The sequence below is a fragment of the Callospermophilus lateralis genome, chromosome 5, assembly GCF_048772815.1.
Source record: "Callospermophilus lateralis isolate mCalLat2 chromosome 5, mCalLat2.hap1, whole genome shotgun sequence".
NCBI lineage: Eukaryota > Metazoa > Chordata > Mammalia > Rodentia > Sciuridae > Callospermophilus > Callospermophilus lateralis.
In genome coordinates, this window is record NC_135309.1 from 105,157,732 (window position 1) to 105,182,077 (window position 24,346).

At 32.4% G+C, this 24,346-nt stretch overlaps 1 protein-coding gene across 2 annotated transcripts in view; it reads left to right on the plus strand.

The window, feature by feature from the left end:
* Window positions 1-24,346, plus strand: part of Ap3b1 (adaptor related protein complex 3 subunit beta 1) — a 230,536-nt gene that overhangs the window by 111,675 nt on the left and 94,515 nt on the right. For both annotated transcript variants that reach the window (XM_076857095.1, XM_076857096.1), the window contains exons 15-18: window positions 2,767-2,943; window positions 14,683-14,869; window positions 15,825-15,955; window positions 23,307-23,418. In XM_076857095.1, coding sequence (XP_076713210.1) covers window positions 2,767-2,943; window positions 14,683-14,869; window positions 15,825-15,955; window positions 23,307-23,418 — 607 coding nt within the window. The remainder of the gene's footprint in view (window positions 1-2,766; window positions 2,944-14,682; window positions 14,870-15,824; window positions 15,956-23,306; window positions 23,419-24,346) is intronic.

The window sequence follows — 24,346 nt, forward strand, 5'->3', positions numbered from 1 at the left end:
AATAGTTTTTAAGTCGATCTGCTTACAGAGTGATCTGTAAAATATTTCTAGATGTCTTTCTATAACTGCTGTGGTGGACAAGGAATCCCCTCGCCCCCACCACAGGCAATTTAATGTGTTAAAATGGCAGTGGAACCAGCCTTCTCGTAGAAGATTTGAAAAGTGCACTTAACCACTTGCTAAGGGCATTTAGAATAAAGAATCAGGCTAAGTCATTTACAATCCAGTTGTCTTTGAGAATACTGAAGAGCAGAGGTTCGTAATGAAAGTATTGTATCACATATGACTGTGTGCGCACATGTACCCATGCCTGTGTGGGTTTGTTTCTTAGCTTCGTTTTAGTTCAGTTTTCCTATTTATTCTGTGGTCGAAACAATCATGGAGAATAAAGAGTGACTGATTTTCTAATTTGATAGCTTCAAATCTTTTACAGTAAGTGGCCATGAATTCATAGTGTCAGTGGTGTGCAAATGAGAGTACTGTTGACTTGATTGAAAGAGAGGGAGGGCTGGAATCTGAAAATCTTAGGATTCCAATTCTAGCAAAATGCACAGAAGTATTGTCTTTGTCAGTTTCCTAAGCTTTTTAATAAAATGTCATTACCAAGAATTTGGTATAAATATACTTGCATTGATTTTTAAATTTTTTTGTAGAGTAATTTTCTCTTACGAATTTTTAAAATATTTACTACATGGGTTTTTATTAGCTCAGTTCTGAGAAAATTCTAAATATCCTCTACACTACTATGCCCACAAATTTTCATTGTGGGCGTTACATTTTTTTTAGAAATGGAGATTTTAAATGTATACCTTATGAATGCGGAGAGTATTGAATGTCGTTATTTTAATCTTGGTATATTTATGGATATGAACAAAATCTTTTAAACCTTACTTCATTTTGGATTGTCTTTTTAATTACAAAAGAGAATTGTAAGTGTCTTACCAGAAGAAAATTGCTTCAAATGGGGAAATAGATTGTGATGTCATAGAATTCTAGTTTTTATTCTAGTAATATATAATAAAATATTTAAGAAAAATAAATCTAGCATAGCTGAAATCTGAAGTTGCTCATATATTCTTATTTAGAAGAGCCTTTCATTACTGAAGGCAACTTGAATTGCTCCATACTGGAAAATTTAATGTACCACTCAATTACTATTCTTTAGCCCAATTTAAAATAATAAATTGGGAGTAAGGTCTTAATGCAGTGTAACCTTTGGAACATTAGAAATAACCTCTTTCTTTCCAGAAATCAGTATACAGTAAGGATATTAGTTTTATCACACTGCATGAATAGATTTGTAATAGCACTTAGACCTTTTTTATTACATAAGTAGACTGATTTCTTCTATCTTACTAAACTTGTTCTAAGTATTAATTTAAAGATGAAGCTATTATAATGTTAGGAAACATAAATATATTTATACTTTGTATTTTAAAGTTTTTCTGATGACCTCATTTTGATTCTGGTGAATGATTCAATCTGCGTATTTGTTAATATTTTTATGTTAGTTAGGAAGTGGGTATTTTGAAAGAATTTGAGATGGTAGATAATTGTGATAAAATTTTAGTATGGAAAGGTCCTTATCTCACTTTTTAAATAACTGTGAAAACTATTCAGAAAAATATTAAGACTGAGAAGTTGTAAAAAGACTTCATAAAAAGAGTGTTGTCTTTTCTCATGATGCTACCATTTAATGACAGCCTTCAGCTTTTGCACTTATTGTAATAGGCAAATTTTCTATGTGAGGTGAAAATGTTCACAGAACCTAATTTACATACCCTCTCAAATTCCTTTTGGAATAGGGAAGGATACAAATAAGCAAATAGTAATAAAACTAATTTGCATACTCTAAAATGTTGGTCTTAATGGTACTGATGGAAGGTTTCCAATTTGTAGGAAAGCAGTGATTTTAAGAAAACAAATTATATTGAAATGTACTTTATTTTAAAACATAATGCCAAGTGCAGTGTTGAACAAATTTATCTCAATTTCTTCTGTCGACCAAATAACAGGCAAGGGTTTATGATTTTGCAAGCAGACACTGATGATCTACAGTTTGATTTATTTCTGCTACTGTAGATGAATGTACCTAGAGGATAGTAACAATTTTGATTTGGAATCATAGTCGTAAGTGGATCTGTTGACAATGTTATTCACATGTTCTCAAAATGTGGCTTGTGGACTACCTGTCTTAGGAATCATCTATGATGCTTCTTAAAGCATAGATTCCTGAGTTTCACCACAGAAACCTGTCATTTTAGTAAGAACCTTAGATGTTTTTGTGGTATTGAAGTTTGAGAGTTGTTGCTCCAAAGCAGGGATCAGCAAACCTTTCTATAACTTGCTAGGTAATCAATATTTTTGGTTTTGAGGCCCTTATAATCTTCATTGCAATGACTCACTTTTACTTTTATAGCACAAAAGCAGTGATAAACAATATAGAAGCATTTGCATGGTCAGTCAGATTTGGTCCAAGAATTTTCCAACCTTTGGTAGAATCTAGATTCCAGACCAGTGGTTTTTACTGTGTGAATCTTTCTAAGGCCTTCTCTTTGAAATCCATTTTAATTAGATTACCTGAGTTCTTATTTTTTGATAACTAAAGAAAATTTATAAATGTAAGAGTACTTCCTGGATATACACTTAAAGAATAAGTAGATTTAAGTTCTTTATAATATTTTAAATCTTTCCTATACTACTAATGTTAAGGAGATTGTAATTATCTATTTCTTATATCTCTTTCTTATAATCTGTTTCTAATAGGTTCCTGTGGCTAGAGCAAGTATTCTTTGGCTAATTGGAGAAAACTGTGAGCGAGTTCCTAAAATTGCCCCTGATGTTTTGAGGAAGATGGCTAAAAGCTTCACTAGTGAAGATGATCTGGTAAAACTACAGATTTTAAATCTGGGAGCAAAACTGTATTTAACCAACTCCAAACAGGTAAGTGGATGTTCTTTAGTCAATTTATCTAATAAGTACTTTCCTCTTTACTCTGATCTAATAATTAAGGTCTGTTCGTGCCTTAACATGTACATTCAACAATTACTAGGACCTGTTTGTTTGAGGTTCAATGTTAGATAGTAATAATGCAAAAAAAAAAAAAGGTATTCTATGGGAGAAAAGCATTTAAAAATGCTATAGTATACAGTATGATTTCTATAGAAGTATTGAAATACAGTGAAACTTCAGGGGAAGTATTGAAGATCTAAAGTAGGAGGAAGGGGGTTATACAAACTTTCATAAAGGATAAGATAATTGACTAAGAGCTTGTAAGGAATGCTTTACTATATAGAATAAGGAAAGAGGAATGCAGAGGGTCAGAGCCATAAGATAGGTTGAGGTTTGGGGGAAACTTTTAAGGTGAGTCTGGAAAGGTAAGTGCTATGGTCGAAATGTTTGTGCGCTGGTCCCCTCCCTTTAATGTGTTAATACTTCACCACTATGATGGCGTTAGGGCCTTGGTGGGTAATTAGATCATGAGAGTAGAGCTCTTATGAATGGATTTAGGACCCTTATAAAAGAGACCCCTTAGAGCTCACTTGCCCCTTCTATACTCTATGAGAACACAGTGAGAAGGCACCATCTATAACACAGGCCCTCACCAGGCACCAAATCTATATATGCCTTGATCTTGGATTTCCTAGTCTCCAAAACCATGATAAATGAATTTCTATTGTTTATAGTCTTCCCGGTCTATGATATTTTGTTATAAAAAGGGCTAAGATATTAGGCAGTTTGAGCTCATATGCTCTGTCAAGTTTAGGGACCTTGTTCTATAGGTAAAAGGGAAAACACTTAAAACTTTTCAATGGTGGGATAATTTACCAGATTTGTAGTTTAGAATACTTATTTAAGTCTATTAAGCAACCATTGGCTAAAGGAGTCATTTTGTTCCTCTACATATGAAATGGAAACTGTTCCATCTTTTATTCTGTATCTGAATTGCTATTTTTCATGGATAAAGGACTTGCCTATTTAATAAGCTAGGTGTCACAGTAGGCCTTATGCTCCTATCTCAATGTTTCCCTTTCTCTCTGTATCTAGCTTTTGCCTTTGTGATTTTTTTTCTATTTCCTTCTATTTACCCTCTCCCTAAAACTCTCTGCCTTTCTCTAGTTCTGACACCCTTCAGTCTTTTATCACTCTGACTCTCTATTGCAGTTCAGTGTCTCTTTCATCTGTTTTATCTCGTTGTGTGTGTGTTTGCTGTCTGTGTCTGTCTCCAGCTGTGTGCCTTTGCTTGCCCATAAGTCATTATCCATTCTCTAGAAAGCTGGTGTTTACCTTTTATAATCCTCAGGTTATTTCCTCAGATTCATTTCTGTAGACTTTGGGATGTTTTTCATCCCTAATTTGATGTGAGTTTTATTATTACAACTTTGGTTGATTTAGTATACAAGGTTTGTAACCAGATAATTATAATTGTTGGAACATATTTTCATGATTTAAATTTAATCATTCCATTTTAAGTCATCTTTCAAAGAAACTAGGTAATCATTTCCAAGTGTCTTATAGATTTCTTCAGGCAATGAGATACTTAAAAAATATATGAGTGATAGAAAGATCTGTGTTTGCTGTTGAGTTTTGTGTTTATTGATAAAATAGTAAGTTTCAGGGTTAACTCCCTGTGTTCTAAATCCATGTGGTATGGTACAAGTCATATGTACCATATGGCACCTAGAATATTGTGACTTTCTCCTTGGTTTGGCCAAGTGTGTGTGTGTGTGTGTGTGTGTGTGTGTGTGTATGTGTGTGTGTGTTGAGGGGGAGGGAGGGAGGGAGAGAGAGAGAGAGAGAGAGATAGCTTATGGATTATTTATAAAAGTGATATAAAATAGTATGCTAATCTATACTGAAAAAAAAAACTAAATAAAGGTTCTTTCACTGACCCTTTTCTTCATAGCTACAAATAACCAATAATGCAGTATAGCACTCCTTATTTAGAAATTATAGAGTATGTTCAGTTCTTTTTTTTTTTTCAGTGAATTGGAAGACAATATGTTGGCATTCAGATTTTTTTCCTTGAACAGTATTATTAATGGGAGTTTGGGATCTCAGCTTCTGAAGTGTTGTATATTTTAGAATGATACCTCTAGATAACCACAGTAGGCTTTACCACCCAGAGATGAAAATGCAGTGATTTTTAAAGTATTCTTAAATTTTCACATAACTTGTTATTTTTAAATGATTAAATATAAAAGCAGATAATTCAAGTGTCCTGTAAGATTGTACTCTGTTCTCTAATATTTCTCACTTCTCAAGAAAATGAGGTTGAGAAAATTAATCAGTGAAAATTAATATTAAAGAGTGGTTTTAAGCACCATCAAATTGATAGCACTTTTTAGTTGTATGTGTCATTGGATAGGAAACAGAAATTAAAATGATAACTCACCAAAATATAAAAAAAAAATGTTCTCTTGTTTATTTTAGCCATCTTTAAAACTGAACTCGGGAAACCAGGCTAGTGTTCTGAGGCTGCTTTTCACGAAATATTGATAATTACTCATAGACTTTATTTCTTAGGGTCTGAATATCTCAGTCAACATTCTTAGAATTTTCATTAGATTATTTATGTAGAGAATGTCTTAGTTTATTTTTATAAAATTTAGCACATTAAATGTATTTGTGTGTTTAAAGAATAATTAAATAAAAAGCCTCATTACTTTAAAATGTTTTTACCCAATATTAAAAGGAATTTTAGAATAAATCAGCAGTCTGCTTTCAGTATGGCTAAGTAAACTCGTATTAGTGTGATCTTACCATAGATAACAACAGCACCAAAAAAAAAAAAAAAAAAACCCTCTGGAAAAATATAAATCAAAATGAATAAGCAAACACAACAGCCTGAAAATACAGAAGAGTAAAGAAAGCAAAAGCAATAAGATACTGAAGGGAAATTAATTCTTGGAAGAAGTGGGTGGCGTAGTGTGTTTTTTTTTTTCTGCTTTTATGACATTTACCCAAAGGATAAACTGTGGTTAGCATTATATACAAAGACTAAAACTCCAAAAAGAAACCTATAGTCCTTGTGCTGTGAAGACGTAAAGGGCAGGATTTCAAGAAAACATACACTGGAAAGTTAAGGAAAACTTCTAGAAAGAAGATAATCAAGAGTGGAGGGGCCTCAAGATCTGTGATTAACCTTGCCCAGATTTCTGACCGACTCCGAAACACACCTATACAGGGCAGATTCAGAGCAGCATAATTAAAACTAAAAGAATGGAACAGAAATTGGAAACTGAGGGCCTGGAGTTGTGGTTCAGTGGTAGAGCGCGTGCTGAGCATGCGTGAGGTACTAGATTCAATTCCTGCACCATATAAAAATGAATAAAGTAAAGGTATTGTGTTCATCTACAACTAAAAAAATATTTAAAAAAAAATTTGAATCAGAATTTCCTAAAACAAACAAAAACCCAACACTAATCCAAAGAGTATGATAATTTTCAGGGTCTCTACAATATAACATTATATCCAAGAAACAGTCCAAAATTACTGAACATAGGAGCCACCAGAATGGGAAGTTATTATTTAATGGGTGGTGTTTCAGTTTAGGATGGTGGAAAAGTTCTAGAGATGGATGTTGGTAGTAGTTTCACAATAATATAAATGTTCTTATTGCTACTGAACTGTATACTTAAAAGTAATTTAAGTGGTAAATTTTATGCTGTTTAACCACAATAAAAAAAGAAGATATGACCAGGAAAGTATGATCAATTTTTAAGGAAAAAAATAATAGAAACCAAACTCGTTGTGATCTAGACATTGGAATTTATCTACTAACATTTTGAAGCAACTATGAAAAAAATGTGACCATTGAAATAAAGAAAAATGCTCTCAGTGAATGAAATGATAAGAAATCTCATGAGAGAAATGGATACTGTAAAAGAATCAAATTCTACACCTTGTCTATTTTGAGTAGTATATATTCTCCAATACTTACTATTTTATCTTTCGGTATAGGGTTATAAAGCTGCTTCAGTAGTTTTTTTGTTTTTATTTAATGTGTTACATAGTGTTTAAGCTTTTTAAGGTAAACTTCTGTATGCTGAACTTTTCCAACTGTGGGCCCTATCAGATGGATATTGCATTTGGAAAGCAGTTTTTAATGAACTGTGTGTGATGACTTACCATAGAACTGTTTGGTTTCAATTATGGGAGGCAAGTAGCAATGAAGAGTGCAGGCCTTAAGTAAGATAATCTAGCTTCAGATCCTGCTGTGCTACATACTTTGGACAAATTATATAACCTATGACTTAGTTTCCTTATTTGTAAAGTGGTAATTTGAACAATATAGTTAATTTTGTCATATTGTAACATATGCTCCTAAAAATCATCTTATTGTACACAATCACATTGGGAAAAAATGTAGCTAGAATCACAACACTCAAAAACTTCACTGTTTTTGAGTGTTGATATTTTCTTAAAAAGTACATGCTAAGGAGCACAATTTTACACATATTATGAGCTAAGAAATATATAAAAATTATTGTGAATACAGTTTGTTTTCTTGAAAAAGACCTGAGATTGCAAGTGGAAGTGGGTATTGGTAGGTTGTACTAGTAGGTAAGTGGCAGAAGGAAGTTAATCTGAAATTGAATGGAAAGTCACACCACCAAATGTGGCATGGCCCATAACACATGTAGATGTAAACACCTGAGTTGTTATGCGAGCTGTGTAGGTTTCATGTATTCCTTGGCAGCCCAGTTCAACTGGGTGCATTTTCCTGCCTTTACCTAGTGTTTCTTGCAGAAGAAATCACACACAAAATTCACATTATGATCAAATTGCTCTGTAATACGTCAACTCAGTTGGAACAAATGCACATTTTCAAAACAAGCATTAGAGCAGAACTGACTGTACCTACCTCACAAAGTTGTTATGAGGATCAAATGAGACAGCCCATGTAAAATGCTTAGATTTCCTGACACAGAATAGTGCCTTAGTTCATGTTAGTTACCCTGCTGTTTTTGAACTCTGGTTTACACTATTAGCCAAGGGCTAAATATTTCTCTGGGAAAATCATTATTTACAGTAAAAAACTAGTGTAGTTACTGAAAATCCCCCTCCCCCTGCCTTTTTGGAAGTACACTTATTTGAGCTTATCCTACTGAGAAAAGAATGCTGAAACTCCTCTTATCAAAGAGGAACTCTATGAACTATCAAGTTCATAGAGGGCAAAAAAAAAAAAAAAAAAAAAAAACAAGTTAGAAGTAAATATCAAGAATAGAAAATACTGTTAGAATATGCTCATGGTGGAGTAACTTCACTGTTATATAGGGGAAAATGTTAAAGGGCTTTCAAACTAGTTGCAATTGCTGATATCTAGAGCTCTTAAGACAAAATGTGAAGTATGACTTAATTGAAATAGTCTATTCAAGTGTGAGGCAGAAAGCTAGGATTTGATTAAACTAATTAATAGCTGTTAAGTTGATGAATAAAGGATGCTTTTTAAAAACTTTGTTTGCTATCTTTTAAATGTAATGATAAGTAATATGTTTTACTTAGCTCATGCTTTTATTTTTTACTATTAAATATTGTAAGCCTATGGAAAAGTACATGATAGGATAAATATGTATGTATAGTCTCCACTAAGATTAAGTTGATGTCAGCATTGGCCATATTTGTCACTCTTTTAAAAGGAATATAAGAGGTAGAACTAAAACTTTAAGCCTTTGGTCACGTCTTCCTTTCTTCTCCATTGACAACCATTGCCATATCACTGGTGTGTTCAATTAATCATGCATGTTTTATATTTTTATTATTTGAATATATGTTAATAAATAATATATTATTGTTTTGTCATTTTTGAAATTTTGTATAAATATTTCATATACTTTAGCAAACTTTTTCACTGAATATGTTTTGGAAATAATGTTATAAATCACACTAATGTTGGCACATACCCATAATCCCAGTGGCTTGGTAGGCTAAGCCAGCCTCAGCAATTTAGTGAGGCTCTGAGTAACTTAGCCAGATCCTGTCTCCAAAAAAAAAAAAAAAAAAATTAAAAAGAGCTGGGAATGTGGTTTAGTGTTTAAAAATAACAACAAATGGAACCAGTTTTAATCTTCACTATGTTGAATGCTGAATTCTGTGTTTTTTCTAGTATTCCTTAAAGGGTTTCTGAAAGCTGATTTTAGAACTGTTTTAAATGACCTTTTTGTTGTTGTTGTTATTTTTGTGTTGACTTATAAACTACAATCATGCAATGCATAATAACATTTGGTCAGTGGCAAAACATATATATGACAGTAGTCCCATAAGGTATTTTGCCTAGTGACAATATAGTTATATTGTGTGTGAATACTCTCTGATCATACAGCTATTAAGTCATGTGATGCATTTCTCAGAATGTATCCTCATTATTATGTGATGCATTACTGCATTAGGAAGAACACTGTTGTATGAATAAATATTTGCCAGCTTATTAATTATTAGAGCGTTTAGGTAAAATATGATACCCATGTGTTGAGAAGTTATTTTAAATAATGAATTTTATTAAGTTTCCACCTTAATAATAGTTTCATCAAAATAAGACCAGTTATATTTGTAGACTCCACATTGAGCTTTCAGCTTCTGCCATGGTTGTCTTGTGGTATATAAGACACAAGTGCCATGAATAGAAATTTCATTTTAATCTGAAAGACTTTGTTTTTCCAACTCTTTCAATGTACATATCATAACTAACTTCTCCCTTTTAGAGTAGCATGCTGATAAAAATGAAAGCACTCTGACAAGGCAAGTGGGGAAAGCTATGTCAGTCTTTTACTTTCTTGGTGGTGGAGATGAATATTTAACTTTGTTCTTCTGCTAGCAACTTGATGTACCAGCAAACTGTGCCATGACCTTTGAGATTCATGGCACTCCAGGATGCCAGTGGGTGGAGTCAGGAAAGCATGGGTGGTTGGTTACAAGGGAAATATGTGCAGGAGGTAATGACCAAAGCATTTTTGCTATAGTAGTTTTGTCATTATTATTATACATTATAATATATGTAATATATTATTTTTTATAATTGTATAGAGTAAATCTAAGACTTGTTATTTGTCAGCTCTTTTTGTTTTGTTATAAACTCATCAGCAATAGATTTTTAAAGATTGAAGTGTTCATTTTATGAAGAATGAAGTGCTGAGTTTCCATTTCAGTACTTAACATATACAGAATGTTACTGTCTACTCAAAGAGTTGTAGTGTCACTGTCTGCATGCAGATTTACTAAGAAGGAATTGATGTCTGTTTAAGAATTTACTGGAGTTATTTTAAGAAGATTATGCCTCAAGATAACAATTTAATGTGTAAAGATATCGACCATGTATATATAACTGTCCATAACACATGATCATTTAGAACAATTTTAAAAAATTAATTTTTCATTTTTTACTTCAAGTTTTAATTTGCATGTGTGAAAATGGAAGGAATAGTTGTGTGGTGAAGTAGAAAAAAGTAGAAAAAAAGGTGCAACCACTGTTTTTGAAATAGAGTCAATTAATTCTAACGAGCATTTGCATGTTCGTTCTTTTAGTGCTACAAATGGAATCAGAGTAAAGCTTTCAGAAGTTTATCCTGTCAAATGCTGTAAATTCTATTATAAATTTTAAAAAAAAAATATTGAAGATAAAATCATTTGTTTTTGCTGAAAGGATGTTGTCATGGTGAAATCAGTGTTCTTATTAAATTAAGAAAAGTGTGGAACAGAATTGTTTTGAGAATTAGTGCTGGTGCAGGCAGACACTGCTTGTTCAACCAATTGAAATAAACAGTAGTGGTCAGATTGACTGATGCTAGGATATACAGTTTAACTGAACTACCAAGTTTTTATAATGAAGTTGATGTTACACATTCTCTGCTGCATGTTCTCAGCAAGATTTTAGAAATATTAAATATTTTGAAGTGAAATATTTTGTGAAGAACATTGGATTTTAATTTAATTGATAAGTGAATCTTGTGTATATTGGTTAGGTTTAGTTCAAAATTATGTGGAAATCCTGAAAGTGTTACTGAATAAAATACAAAACCTTCAGCTTTTGAAAATTGTAGCACGTAACAATTGTTGGCAACAAAGCTCGAGTACCAGGAAGACTTTGAAGTTTATCTGTGTAAATACAAGGGAAGAACTTAACATATTAAACCATGAGAGTGCAAGATTTAATTGAGACATTCTGCCATTTGCACTATATCAACTATTGTAAAGATTTTTTGATGGGTTTTTTTTTTTTTTGGATGCAGGAAGTTTATTAGGAAGTGTTCTCATTAGGGGGATGGAGGGAGAAAGGGTTGAATAGGAGAATAAGGGGGGCTATGAGGCAAATATTTAGTAGCAGATTAATATTTTTATGATTAAATGAAGCACTGGAAGAAACATCAATGTCTAATAGATTTATTTATTTACTTATTTTAATTAGTTACAATGTATGGTATATCCTACAGTTAATAGGATTATCTTTGAACACATGAAACTTTGTTCAAAGATACTATAGACAATTAAGGTATGAATCTTTGTTAAAATGATGCCCAAATCATTAAATAATGTATATATAGGTGGCAATACAAAACAGTGAAAGAAAATATAATAAAATATTGACAGTGTGTTCTGGTAATAAATTGATAATGATTATTTTCATTTTCAAATATTTCTGTCCTCTCCAAATTTTCTGTATTACAACTTGAAAAACAGACATTTTTACATTACTTTTTTGCTATCCTAAAACCCTTAAATTATTGGAAAATGCTTTCCTAGCATGTCTTTCTTTGACCTGATATAATTTATATTTTTAATTGGTTCTGCAACAGAAGGAATAAATGAATTTTCATAAGAATTCAGTTTTCCCCTATTCCTAATACCTGGTTATCTGTTGTTTCTTTTTCTAAAATGTATGAATGCCTACTAAATTCTATACGCCATTCCCAGAGTGCTTAATTTAAGTCTATACTCATGACTAACAGAAGTGTGGTGATTGTTCAAATAGAATATGAAACTAATTTTTCACATTGCCAAATTTTGCTTTTAAAATTTTATTGAAAAACAATGAATTAAAGTAAATGAATATTGTTTTTTTTCTTAATGTCCCTCAAAATGTTTACCTTTATATACCTTAATAGAGCTATTTTTAGGTAAGTTTATGTTTTGTATTAGAATGAAATAGAGATTGATTTTATAGTATCTGAATTTGGTGAAATATTTTAAAAGATAAAGTATTATTTGAAACAGTTTCATCCCATAAAAATTATTGTAAAAACTTATCAATTAAAGGGGGGAAAGTAAAAATATTTTGAGTTTGAAATACAGATTTCAACGTGAGACTTGAGAATATCTTTCTTTCTTTTTTTTTTTTTTGTACCAGGGATTGAAGTCAGAGGGCACTTGGCCACTTAACTGCATCCCAAGCCCTAGTTTTTGTATTTTTTTAGATACAGGGTCTCACTGAGTTGCTTAGCCCCTCACCATTGCTTAGCCTGGCTTTGAACTCACAATCCTCCTGTCTCAGCCTCCAGAGCCTCTGGGATTATAGGCATGCACCACTGCGCTTGGCTGAGAATATCTTTCATTCAACAGAATTTTCTGTAAACTTCCCACGTTGTTCAAAAATACTTCTAAGGAATATATTTTCTTTATTAAAAATATTGTGTACAAAGAAGAGTACATTGAAAATACCAACAGTTTCATAATTACTAATAATAAAATTCAATTTTGAAAAGGTTTTTAGTAATTTTATTTTTTAAAGATATAATAACTATATGAAAATACATTCTTCAGAGAGATACCAATATCTTGATACTAGAAATAGATTCAATGAAGAAATTAATTACTGTATGTCAATTTGTGATAAAAATTATTCTACATGTGGTTTTAATGAATCATTGTACACATATATTCTTTTACATATGAGGAAATGTAAATTTTGAGCATACATTTATCATAACTGCTTTGTAAGCTTATCAATATAATGAATTTTACTGTCATAAATATATAAAGTTATATTAATTTTAATTACTTTAATTGCCCTATCTCACTCCCAACAGTGTCTGTTAATATATTGAAAAAGTTTAATTTTCTAAAAATTTTGAGGATGGGAAATATAAGCAAAACTTATCACTGTACTAGTTCATTATAATTAACAGACTTAATTTCTATCTCTGATTTATTTTACTCCAATTCTAAATCTCAATGCTCAAATGAACTTTAGAGTTAACTAGCTGTAAATTCTTACTCTACATTTGAGAAAACTAATGCTTACCTGAGTTTGCCAGATTTTATCACCAAGATACTTGTACACTTCAGTGTAGCACACTTTTTTCTAAACTAGTGTTGAGCTGTATTCTTCATCTGGTGAATATTTTGCTAATTGCCTTTTAAAAATGGATCCTAGATTTTTTTTTTAAATCTGTAGTTGAACCAACATGGTATAGTAATTCATGGATAGCAATTGTTGGTAACCAAATTCAGAAAATCTCTATTAACATTTTCACTTGTATTTTTAAGTAATTCTACTTTAATAAAACTAGGTTAATGCTTTTTTAATACCCTGCTACTGAAAGAAGGTTGCTTTCTACCCAAATCAATTATCTTAACCAATTATTATTGTAAAGGAGTTTACTACACTATTCCTGTACTTTGACTTATTGTTCTAGAATTGTCTTTAGTTCTTTCTACGTTGATTGATTTTATTTTTATCTCTTTCTAATGTGTATAAAATGCCCTGATACAGGTGATTTATTATTCTGAGTTTATTTTTCCTATGTTTTATGAATCCTATTTAGCTTATAGTTAAAATTGTACATGGGTAGCCTTCTAATTTAAAGCTTTGCTTTTTCAATTAGAAAAAAAACTATAGTTTAAAATGCAAACCTATTTTATTAACATTTCAATTTTGGTTTAATTATTATTAAAATTATCTCAATATATGTTAATGTAGTACATTCAAAAATTGACTTAGGAAGTCTTATTATGGTGTAAAAGCTACTATAATAAGTTGTTCCCTTACATAAATAAATAAATGACCAATATTACTAGAGGCTATAAGCAGCATGAGGGAAAAATGGAAGAAGTCTTTTATCCTAGTTTTTAGAGGGCATCAGCAGCTTGCTTTTATGAAAAAGTAACAGCTAAATGCACTGCAAATAATTTGCAGTAATCCAGTTCAGTGATTCATGTGTCTGCTTTAATGGGTCATAATTCAGGGTAAAGTAACTGAGTGCAGTCAGAGTGCAGACACTGCTTATGCCAGGGACAGTATCTCTTCATAAAACACACCTCAGGAGAAGCAGTTTGCCAGCCCCCTAATACTCTCTGATGTTTTGATGTCCTGCATATTTTTCCGATTAAGTTTTGAGTGCCATGTTTTTAGTTGTATTTCCACATTCATTATTCTCACGTAGACCCTTCAGCGGGTTTGCCATATATGATTATTTTTTTAATGATGCCTTTCTTTCCACTTCAGCAGTTTAATAATCTAGCACATGGCTGCTTCTCAGTACTCAGCATTCACCTCCCCAACACAGAAGAGGACATGTGCTTTGGCTTCAAAATTCCATTTGCTGTGTTAGAAATGCATATTCCCTACGGAACAACATTTGTTTGACATAACCATTCATTTTTATTACGTCTTTAAATATGTTTATCCAGAGTTATCAATAATCATAAATAACTGTATTCTCATCTTGTTCTGTTTTTTTCCAACAGACAAAATTGCTTACCCAGTACATATTAAATCTCGGCAAGTATGATCAAAACTACGACATCAGAGACCGTACAAGATTTATTAGGCAGCTTATTGTTCCGAATGAGAAGAGTGGAGCTTTAAGTAAATATGCCAAAAAAATATTCCTAGCACAAAAACCTGCACCACTGCTTGAGTCTCCTTTTAAAGGTATTATTATCAGACTATATACTGCAAACTATACATTATCTAAGAAATTATGACATCCTGTCCCATTTCTAATGTGCTTAGAATTTATCTCTTAGAAAATATAAATGATTGATATATATAGAACAATGTGCTTTCTATTCATTCATCTGTTTTCTAGAGCAAGTTTTATATTAGTTAAAGTTTATATATATATAGACTTTATTTACTTAAATAATTTCAGATCTTCTGATTTTTCTTCTTACTGAATGCTTTAACTGAACAATAGATAAAGCTGTGTTTTTATAGATGTTTCTCCATTTCTATTTTAAATTTGTAGTTTATTTTATAAGGACTACAAGTCAATAGCAAGTTGTTACTAATTGAATAATCTTTGTATACTAATATCATCAATGTTTCTAAGAGAAATTATATCATTCAAATATTCCTTTGTATTAAAATTGTTTTTCAAGAAGGGAACTTGTTTTTCCCAGCTTTTAAAAAAAAACTAATTAAATTATTATCAGTTTAACAAATAGCCATTCCAGTTGGTATCAGGTGATTATATTCCTTGGTTTTCATATTGTTTATTTAATTTTCTTACAGCTATGAAAAGCAATTCAGTTTCATAGAAAAACCATTAAAATTCTGGAAGTGTTTGTGCCAAGACATGTATATGGATTGTTTAACTGTGCTGTCATTCTTAATATTCACAGTAAAGTAATTTTTAGAGAAGCTACATTTCAGAGCAACACCTCTAAACACACTGACTGATTAGCTTTTTTATTGACCATTATGGGGGAGATTATTGTAATCTATGGACTGAAATCAGTTTTTTGACCTATGAAGAGCTTCCTAGTTTATATTTATTCCTTGACATTTGAGGTAATATGCCAATTACCTTGAACTCTGATTATGATTCTTCTCTGTTATATACAGCTCATATTGTTTATTTTATATTTTCCTCTATTTTTAATAGATAGGGATCATTTCCAGCTTGGCACCTTATCTCATACTCTCAATATTAAAGCTTCTGGGTACCTGGAATTATCTAATTGGCCAGAGGTGGCACCTGACCCATCAGTTAGAAATGTAGAAGTAATAGAGTTGGTAAGTTGACCTTTCTGAAATTAATTTTGTTCAAACAACGGGAAATTCTAGGATAACCATTGTTTTATATAAAAGCTTTTTGGGGGGTTGAAAATGGAAAAATATTTCTAAAAGTAATGTGTTATCTATCATCTTTATAGGAACTAAATATTGTAGTAATCCTGTGCCATTATATGAGTACTGTTCCCTTCTTCAAGGAAAGAGTTGAATTCTCGGCATCAGTGCCACCCACATTTGTGCGATTGCATTTATAGCTGTATAGATCCAATTTCTAGGGTATTTAGTTTCATTGGATTGAGCTTTTTCTACTTTGTTAGAGATTTGTAAGCTTCCTGTCGATGTTTTCCTAAATAATTTTTGCTGTTCTTTTCCAGAAAAATCATACAAAATGTTCTTCTGGATTTTATGATGAACCTGTTTTAAGTGAAGCCTAAACGTAAACAGGAGCATTATGTACCAGAATTGTCCTTTGACAAGGTCACAATAAAAATAAATAATATGTTACTTTTGTATAAAAGAGCAAATGCTGTTTTTCTACAGCTTTTCGAAATACTGGCCATGAGGTTAAAGCAATGAATATTCTTTCCAAATATTATATTTCTTCTTTGCACAAGAGAAATAAGGAGAGGGGCCTTTTGATTGTATTTAGAAATTGGTTATATGGAATATATTCAATACTTTTTAAAGTAGTAATTAGAAAAAAGCAATTAAGAATTATATTCTGGATATTTTTCCGGTAGAAAAGATACATTGAACTACAATTCAGATAACCAGAGTTCTTTGCCACTAAATTCTGTGAAAGTTAGTTAACCTCCTTGCTGTTAACTTTTCCATATACAATTGAAGAGAATCTTTATTATTTTACATATAATTTTAATAATGAGCATAGCCTTGGAATTTGATTACTCTGAGAAATATGTTTCTCTTAACTACTGAAATTTATCCTAGCTATTGGAGCATGGTCAGAATCAATGATAGCTAGTATTAACTCTGTCAAACCCTGGCAGTATACCATGATGTTTGACAAGCATTATCTTGTTTAAGCCTCATAAATGTCAGTACCATTTCACATATGAGGAAACCAAGGCTCAGAGAACCTAAGTAAATGCTCAAGTTCACATAGCTCACAAGTGATAGGACAGGTATCTTAACCCAGGTCTATCTTAATCCACTGTCTGTGCTCTTACTACATTTAATCGTGTAACGTGAGGAGAGGAAGTTTGAGCTTGTTTACAAATCTGTTTTATTATTCTTGGTACTTAGCATCATCAGTTTCATGTTGTGACACATTATTTCTATTTAGAGATTAGTGAAGAAAAAATGTAAAAGTTATGAAAACTAGTTGCACCTGTCTCCTCTTTGCAACTAAATTTGTTGATTTTCTCTCAGATCTACATATTCTTACTCTTCAAAGCATTTCCTTTTTTGTGTGTGCAACTTTTGGCCAACTACTAGAATATGACAAAATTGTTCTTGTTATGTATCTTTCTACAGATATACTCTGTCTCCTAATTTCTTTTTATGTCTGTTTGTTGTTTTTGTCTTTCTGTTTTTTTCCATTATTGGGTACATAATGTTTTGACCCAAGTAGAACCATCTTTTTCTCTTCCATTACATCTACCCTCTCCTCACCTTCGTGCTGTTTTATTCCTCCCCTGAAAAAGGTTTATCTTCTCAGAAATTGATAGCAATGCTATGCAATTTAATTTGCTCTCAGCAGTATCCTTATATTGGCTGATAGATTGGTTGGTTGGCTGGCTTCTTCCATTTTCATGTGTTCTTCTACGCATTAACTACCTTATAGGGACAGTACTTAAATAACCTATTTTCTTATGTTCATTTCACCTGTCCAGTTCAACAGAGACAAATTGATTTCTTTTTCATTTTGCTGACTACATTCGTGAAATTAATAATTGATAACTTATGGAGAATAATTATAACTGATGGAACCAAGTTGAAGAGAACTGTCACTGTCCGTTGATGCCATGCAGAAAGCAGCTTCAATCTATTGGTCTCTGAAACATATTGGCTTAAAATTATACTACACGGGATACAATTAAATATAAAAATAATATGGCGAGTTCTGTTCTCAAATGCATCAGTAACAGTGCAGAAAGTAATATTCAAATCATCTTTCTTGCCTCTCTAACTCATTCTCTCTCCAAAGTCATACCAATGTTTTATGCACATAGATACTCTGTTATTCCAGGTTTGCTATAAAGTGATTTTGTAGGGTCAAATCTTATTACTGTGAAATAACAACTTAGTAGGAAAAATGGCCCAGCTTTAGATAATCTGATATCTTAATCAAAATAACAGGAAACCTACTAAGATTTACACTAGAAGTCACTTTGAATTACACACCACCATTTCCAGGATATAATGTATATTTATATTATGATACTGGTTTTGAAGATCCTTTAGACTTCTTTGGCATAGTTCGTCTCCTTTTATAAAAGACTGTCTTTTGCACACCAGTGGTATTTTGTTTTATAAAGAGAATAACAATCAGTATTTCATCTTTCATAAGAACTTTCAAATTGGTGCCTCTCCTCCTCTTTTTCCTGTTATTCCTTTTGTTTAGAATGAGGAACTGTCATTCCATAACAAAAATTCAAATATTGTTATTATTAGTCTTTGGTACTTTAATACTGAAATCTGTAACTATAGTTTGTGGCCATGTCAAGAAAATATGTCCCTTTTAGCATAGGAGCCCATTTTCCCCTAAGTTGTTGACTTACAAACTTTTTACCAGACATTAGGAAAGTACATTTAGATTTAAGAAAAAACATGGACTTAAATATAAGGGACCTTCGTTTATAGAATTCATATTAGAAACATTTAAAATGTATAAAAAGGCAGTAATACTGATCATAAGTACATTATTTAAATATATTTAAGCAATTTTTTAAAAAATATTTTTTAGTTATAGATGGATGCAATATCTTTGTTTATTCATTTTTATGTGGTGCTGAGGATCGAACCCAGTGCCTCACATGTGCAAGGCAAGCTCTCTGCCACTGAGTCACAACCCTAGCTCCCTATTTAAGCAATTTTTACTGTTATTGTCTATACAGTATTTTTCTGGGTTACTGAAGCTTATTCATTTTTGGTACTTGAGATTGCATCTAGGGGTGCTATACTGACTACATCCCCAGCCCTTTTTGTTTTTTATTGAGATAGATTTTATTAAGTTGCCCAGGCTGGCCTGGAACTTGTAGTCCTCCTACCTTAGCTGTGTGCCACTGTACCTAGATGAAATTTGTCTTTTTAAGCAGCATACCTTAAGCCTTCTACATATGTGATTTCCAACCATGGCTGCATGTATAATCATATGGACAGCTTTAAACAAAACAAACCTGCATTACACCTGCTCTAGATCAATTAGAATGTCAGGAGATGAACTTCAGGAATAACTTTTTAGTATTAATATTTTATTATTTGTTGGGCTGGGGTTGTGGCTCAAGTGGTAATGTGCTCGCCTGGCATGCGCCAGGCGCTGGGTTCAATCCTCAGCACCACATAAAAATAAAATAAAGATGTTGTGTCCACTGAAAACTAAAAAATAAATATTAAAAAATTCTTCTCTCTCTCTCTCTCTCTCTCTCTCTCTCTCTCTCTCTCTCTTTCTTTCTCTAAAGAAAATTATTGTTTGTTTAGTATTTAAAAATACATTCTTAGGTGATTCTAAGGTGCAACCAGTGGTGAGAACCATTCTTGAATAAGGACCTGTGTCATGCTGTAAATTCCTTTATAACGCAATATGTACTCTGGCACATATTAGAAACTCATTTAAAAGTGTATTAAATTAACGAGTTAGCCATTTTGACTTTTTTTTTTAGAAAAATTCACAACCCTAGCTCCCTATTTAAGCAATTTTTACTGTTATTGTCTATACAGTATTTTTCTGGGTTACTGAAGCTTATTCATTTTTGGTACTTGAGATTGCATCTAGGGGTGCTATACTGACTACATCCCCAGCCCTTTTTGTTTTTTATTGAGATAGATTTTATTAAGTTGCCCAGGCTGGCCTGGAACTTGTAGTCCTCCTACCTTAGCTGTGTGCCACTGTACCTAGATGAAATTTGTCTTTTTAAGCAGCATACCTTAAGCCTTCTACATATGTGATTTCCAACCATGGCTGCATGTATAATCATATGGACAGCTTTAAACAAAACAAACCTGCATTACACCTGCTCTAGATCAATTAGAATGTCAGGAGATGAACTTCAGGAATAACTTTTTAGTATTAATATTTTATTATTTGTTGGGCTGGGGTTGTGGCTCAAGTGGTAATGTGCTCGCCTGGCATGCGCCAGGCGCTGGGTTCAATCCTCAGCACCACATAAAAATAAAATAAAGATGTTGTGTCCACTGAAAACTAAAAAATAAATATTAAAAAATTCTTCTCTCTCTCTCTCTCTCTCTCTCTCTCTCTCTCTCTCTCTCTCTCTTTCTTTCTCTAAAGAAAATTATTGTTTGTTTAGTATTTAAAAATACATTCTTAGGTGATTCTAAGGTGCAACCAGTGGTGAGAACCATTCTTGAATAAGGACCTGTGTCATGCTGTAAATTCCTTTATAACGCAATATGTACTCTGGCACATATTAGAAACTCATTTAAAAGTGTATTAAATTAACGAGTTAGCCATTTTGACTTTTTTTTTTAGAAAAATTCATTTTCCTGATTTTTAAGAGCATATATGAAGCATAATTTTTTATGATATACACAATTACCGTTTTCTTTGATATGCAGATGTTAATTCACAATAAGAGGGGGAGAATAGAGGTAGTTTGGATTAGACAGAGGGAAGTAAAGGGAGAGGAGAGAAGGGGGAATGACAGTAGAATGAATCGGACATTATTAACCCTATGTGCATACATGATTACATGACCTGTGTAACTCTAAATCATGTACAACCAGAAGAATGAGAAGTTATACTCCATTTATATATGATGTGTCAAAATGCATTCTACTGTCTTGTGTAACTAATTGGAACAAATGAAAAAAATTTTTTTAAAAACATCACAATTACCAAAGCAATTTTGGCAATTGAATTTTGGGGGCTAATATTAATAAATTAATAATATTAGCCCCCTTCAAACACTATATTTAGTATTCATCAAAATCCATCCTTTTTAAAAATCCAAACATTTTTAAATTTAGTATTGAAGCCTTTAAAGGGCTAAAAATACAACTACTATTTATTGTCACAGACAAAGTATTAAAAATCTCTGCTCTCCAGAAGCTTACCTTCTATCAGTGGTAGCCAACAGTAATACTAAAGAAATTCAGACATTGCATAGTATATCAGAAAGCAATAAATGCTGTGATTTTTAAAGGGGTGGAAGGTGGTGTTGAAGTGGAAGCAGCTGGAGGTGAGGCCCTCCGGTGGAGCAGCCTGGGCCCACAGAGGAGCAGTAGGAAGTGGCTGGATTGAAGTGTGCTGGAGGGAGAGCAGCCAAGGGAAATCCAGGAGGCAAGTAGGAGGGTTAGTAACAAAGGGACAGGCAAATGTCAGATCATGTAGGCTTTTGTAAGGACTTTGGCTTCTTTTCTGTGTGAAATGGAGAGCAGTTGCAGGGTTTCAAACCACAGAGGAGCTTGATCTGATTTAAGTTTCAATAGATTGATTTTAGCTGCTATGTTCAGCAAATTCTAGATGGGGTAAGAGGGGAGTGGAAGCAAGACAACCAGTTAGGAGACAGCGGCTGTGATCCCTGCGAGAGAGATGGTCCAGACCAAGGTGGGAAATGATTCCTTGAATGTTTACATGTTTAGGGGATGAGAGAAAGAGGTCAGGCTTAGGGTATTGAGATAGTTAGGGCAATTTTTGTTGACACTAAATATTTTCTTTTACTCTCTTACTTCAGTGACAAGGTTCAACCTGAATTTATTGCAGTTACTGTGTCTACCTCAAATTGCACTTGACCATTTTAGGTTGAATTACTATAGTTTAAATCTTTTTTTTTTTTTTTAAAGAGAGAGAGAGAGAGAGAGAGAGAGAGAGAGAGAGAGAGAGAGAGAGAATTTTAATATTTATTTTTTTTTAGTTTTCGGCGGACACAACATCTTTTTTTGTATGTGGTGCTGAGGATCGAACCCAGGCTGCACACATGCCAGGCGAGCGCGCTACCGCTTGAGCCACATCCCCAGCCCTAGTTTAAATCTTATATGGACCAATAAACACAAAAGTTTAAAATTGCCTGTGAAATAAGACAGCTGGTTTAGCACAATGGACTCTGAGGGAGGGTTTGTGGTTTTTTAGTAGTAAGGTGGATCCACCTTCCTACCAGGGTGTCTTATTTTTCTTTTTATTGATTCTTTTAGTTGTATATAACATTAAGATTCATTTTGACAAAATGATAAAAGCATGAAATATAATTTTTGTTCTAATTTAGTCCTCACTACTTCCCCTCTGTCTTCCCTCCTTCCTCCTATACTCTTCCCCCCAATCTTTTGCCACATACTTATATTTTTTAATCTTTTTAATTGTGTCTTGTGGATGTACATGATGGTGAAATTCATTCTGGTGTATTCATATATGTACATAGGAAAGTTAGGTCAGATTCATTCTATTATTCTTTCCTTATTTCAGCTCCCCTTCATCTATTCTACTGATCTTTCTTCTAGCCACCCCCCCACACACACTTATTTTATATTAGCTTTTGCATATAAGAGAAAACATTCAACCTTTGACTTTTTGGGAACTGGCTTTTTTTTCACTGAGCATTATAGTCTCTAGTTTCATCCATTTACTGGCAAATGCCATTATGTCATTCTTCTTTGTGCTGAATAATACTCCATTGTGTATATATACCACATTTTCTTGATCTGTTTATCTGTTGAAGGGCTTGTAGGTTGACTCCATAGCTTGGCTATTGTGAATTGTACTGTTATAATCATTGATATGACTGTATCACCGTAGTATGCTGATTTTTAAATTTTATGGATATATATTAAGGAGTGGGATGGCTGGATCATATCATGGTACCATTTCTAGTTTTTTGAAAAACTCTACCTACTGCTTTCTAGAATGGTTGCACTACTTTGCATTCCCACCAACAATATATAACCTTTTCCCTCACATCTTCGCCAACATTTATTGTTATTTGTATTCTTTGTAATTGCCATTCTGACTGCAGCAAGATGAAATCTCATGAAGTTTTGATTTGCATTCCCTAATTGCTAGAGATGTCGAACACTTCTAACAGATATTTTCTAAGTTGAGGGCTTAAACTTTCTTCTGAGTACACAGTGGATTCTGAACGATTACATTTGCCAGAAGTCTGAATCTCTGAATGAGTTTTCATTTATATTAACTTTATTTTTTTTTTTTTTGTGCAAACAGGCAAAAGAATGGACCCCAACAGGAAAAGCAAAGAAAGAAAATCCTGCTAAGAAATTTTACTCTGAATCTGAGGAAGAAGAGGAGTCTTCTGATAGCAGCAGCAGTGATAGTGGTGAGTTTTATAATATATTGAAATATATTACTCATATTTTAGGTTACATATAAACTCCTTTTATCTTTTCCTCTCTTCCATCTTCCAGCCTGTGTCTAAATTCAAGACATAAAAGAATGTTCTTTTGAGAGCTTAAAAGATTGAGGGCGTTCATATACAATGAAACAAATTCTAAATAGGAAGAATTCAGAAGTCCTGGGTCCCAGCTTTGCAAATTGAATAAGGCACCTACCTTTCTTTATATCTAATAGATGAAGGGGTATAGTTGGTTGTTTTTTAAATCCCTTCATTACTGAAATTCTGTGCATGATTTATATAACAAATGACAGCCAACTTTCTTTAAAACTTTCATTCCTTGGAGAACCAGGGCCCCTCACTATTACTTGGTTATCTTATTCTAAGATAATTCATTCTTTTTTTCCCCATTTCCCTTGTCAAAGTCTTCATTTTCAATATCTGATAAATTAATATGAGATGTATTACACTCTGATTTTGTAAACCCAAATGTGGAAAAGGTAACTCAGTCCACAAAAAATTATTTCTAAAAAATATGGAATTTCAAGGGTGATGCAGACTAGTGAGAAAGATCTGTTTCTATAGTTAAGTTTGCACTTTTTCATTTTATAAGTTTTTATACATTTTACACCTTTCATTTTACATTTTGTCGAATTCATTCATAAGCTCATGACTGTTTCCTAGGTAGCCTTTTATATATAGAAGTGAGTCCAAGTAGTGTATTGTAGTTCTGTATAGTTACTACAGGAAAACAAAATCTTTTCTCTTACAAGTTAGGAGATTTGTTTTCTAGCAAACAGCACTTTTTGAGAATAAACAAATTTCCTCAAGGATCTTTCTTTCTTTTTTTTAATTTGTTATTTCCTCAAGGATCTTAGTAACTTGTAAATTTTTTTATTTTTTAATTTTAATT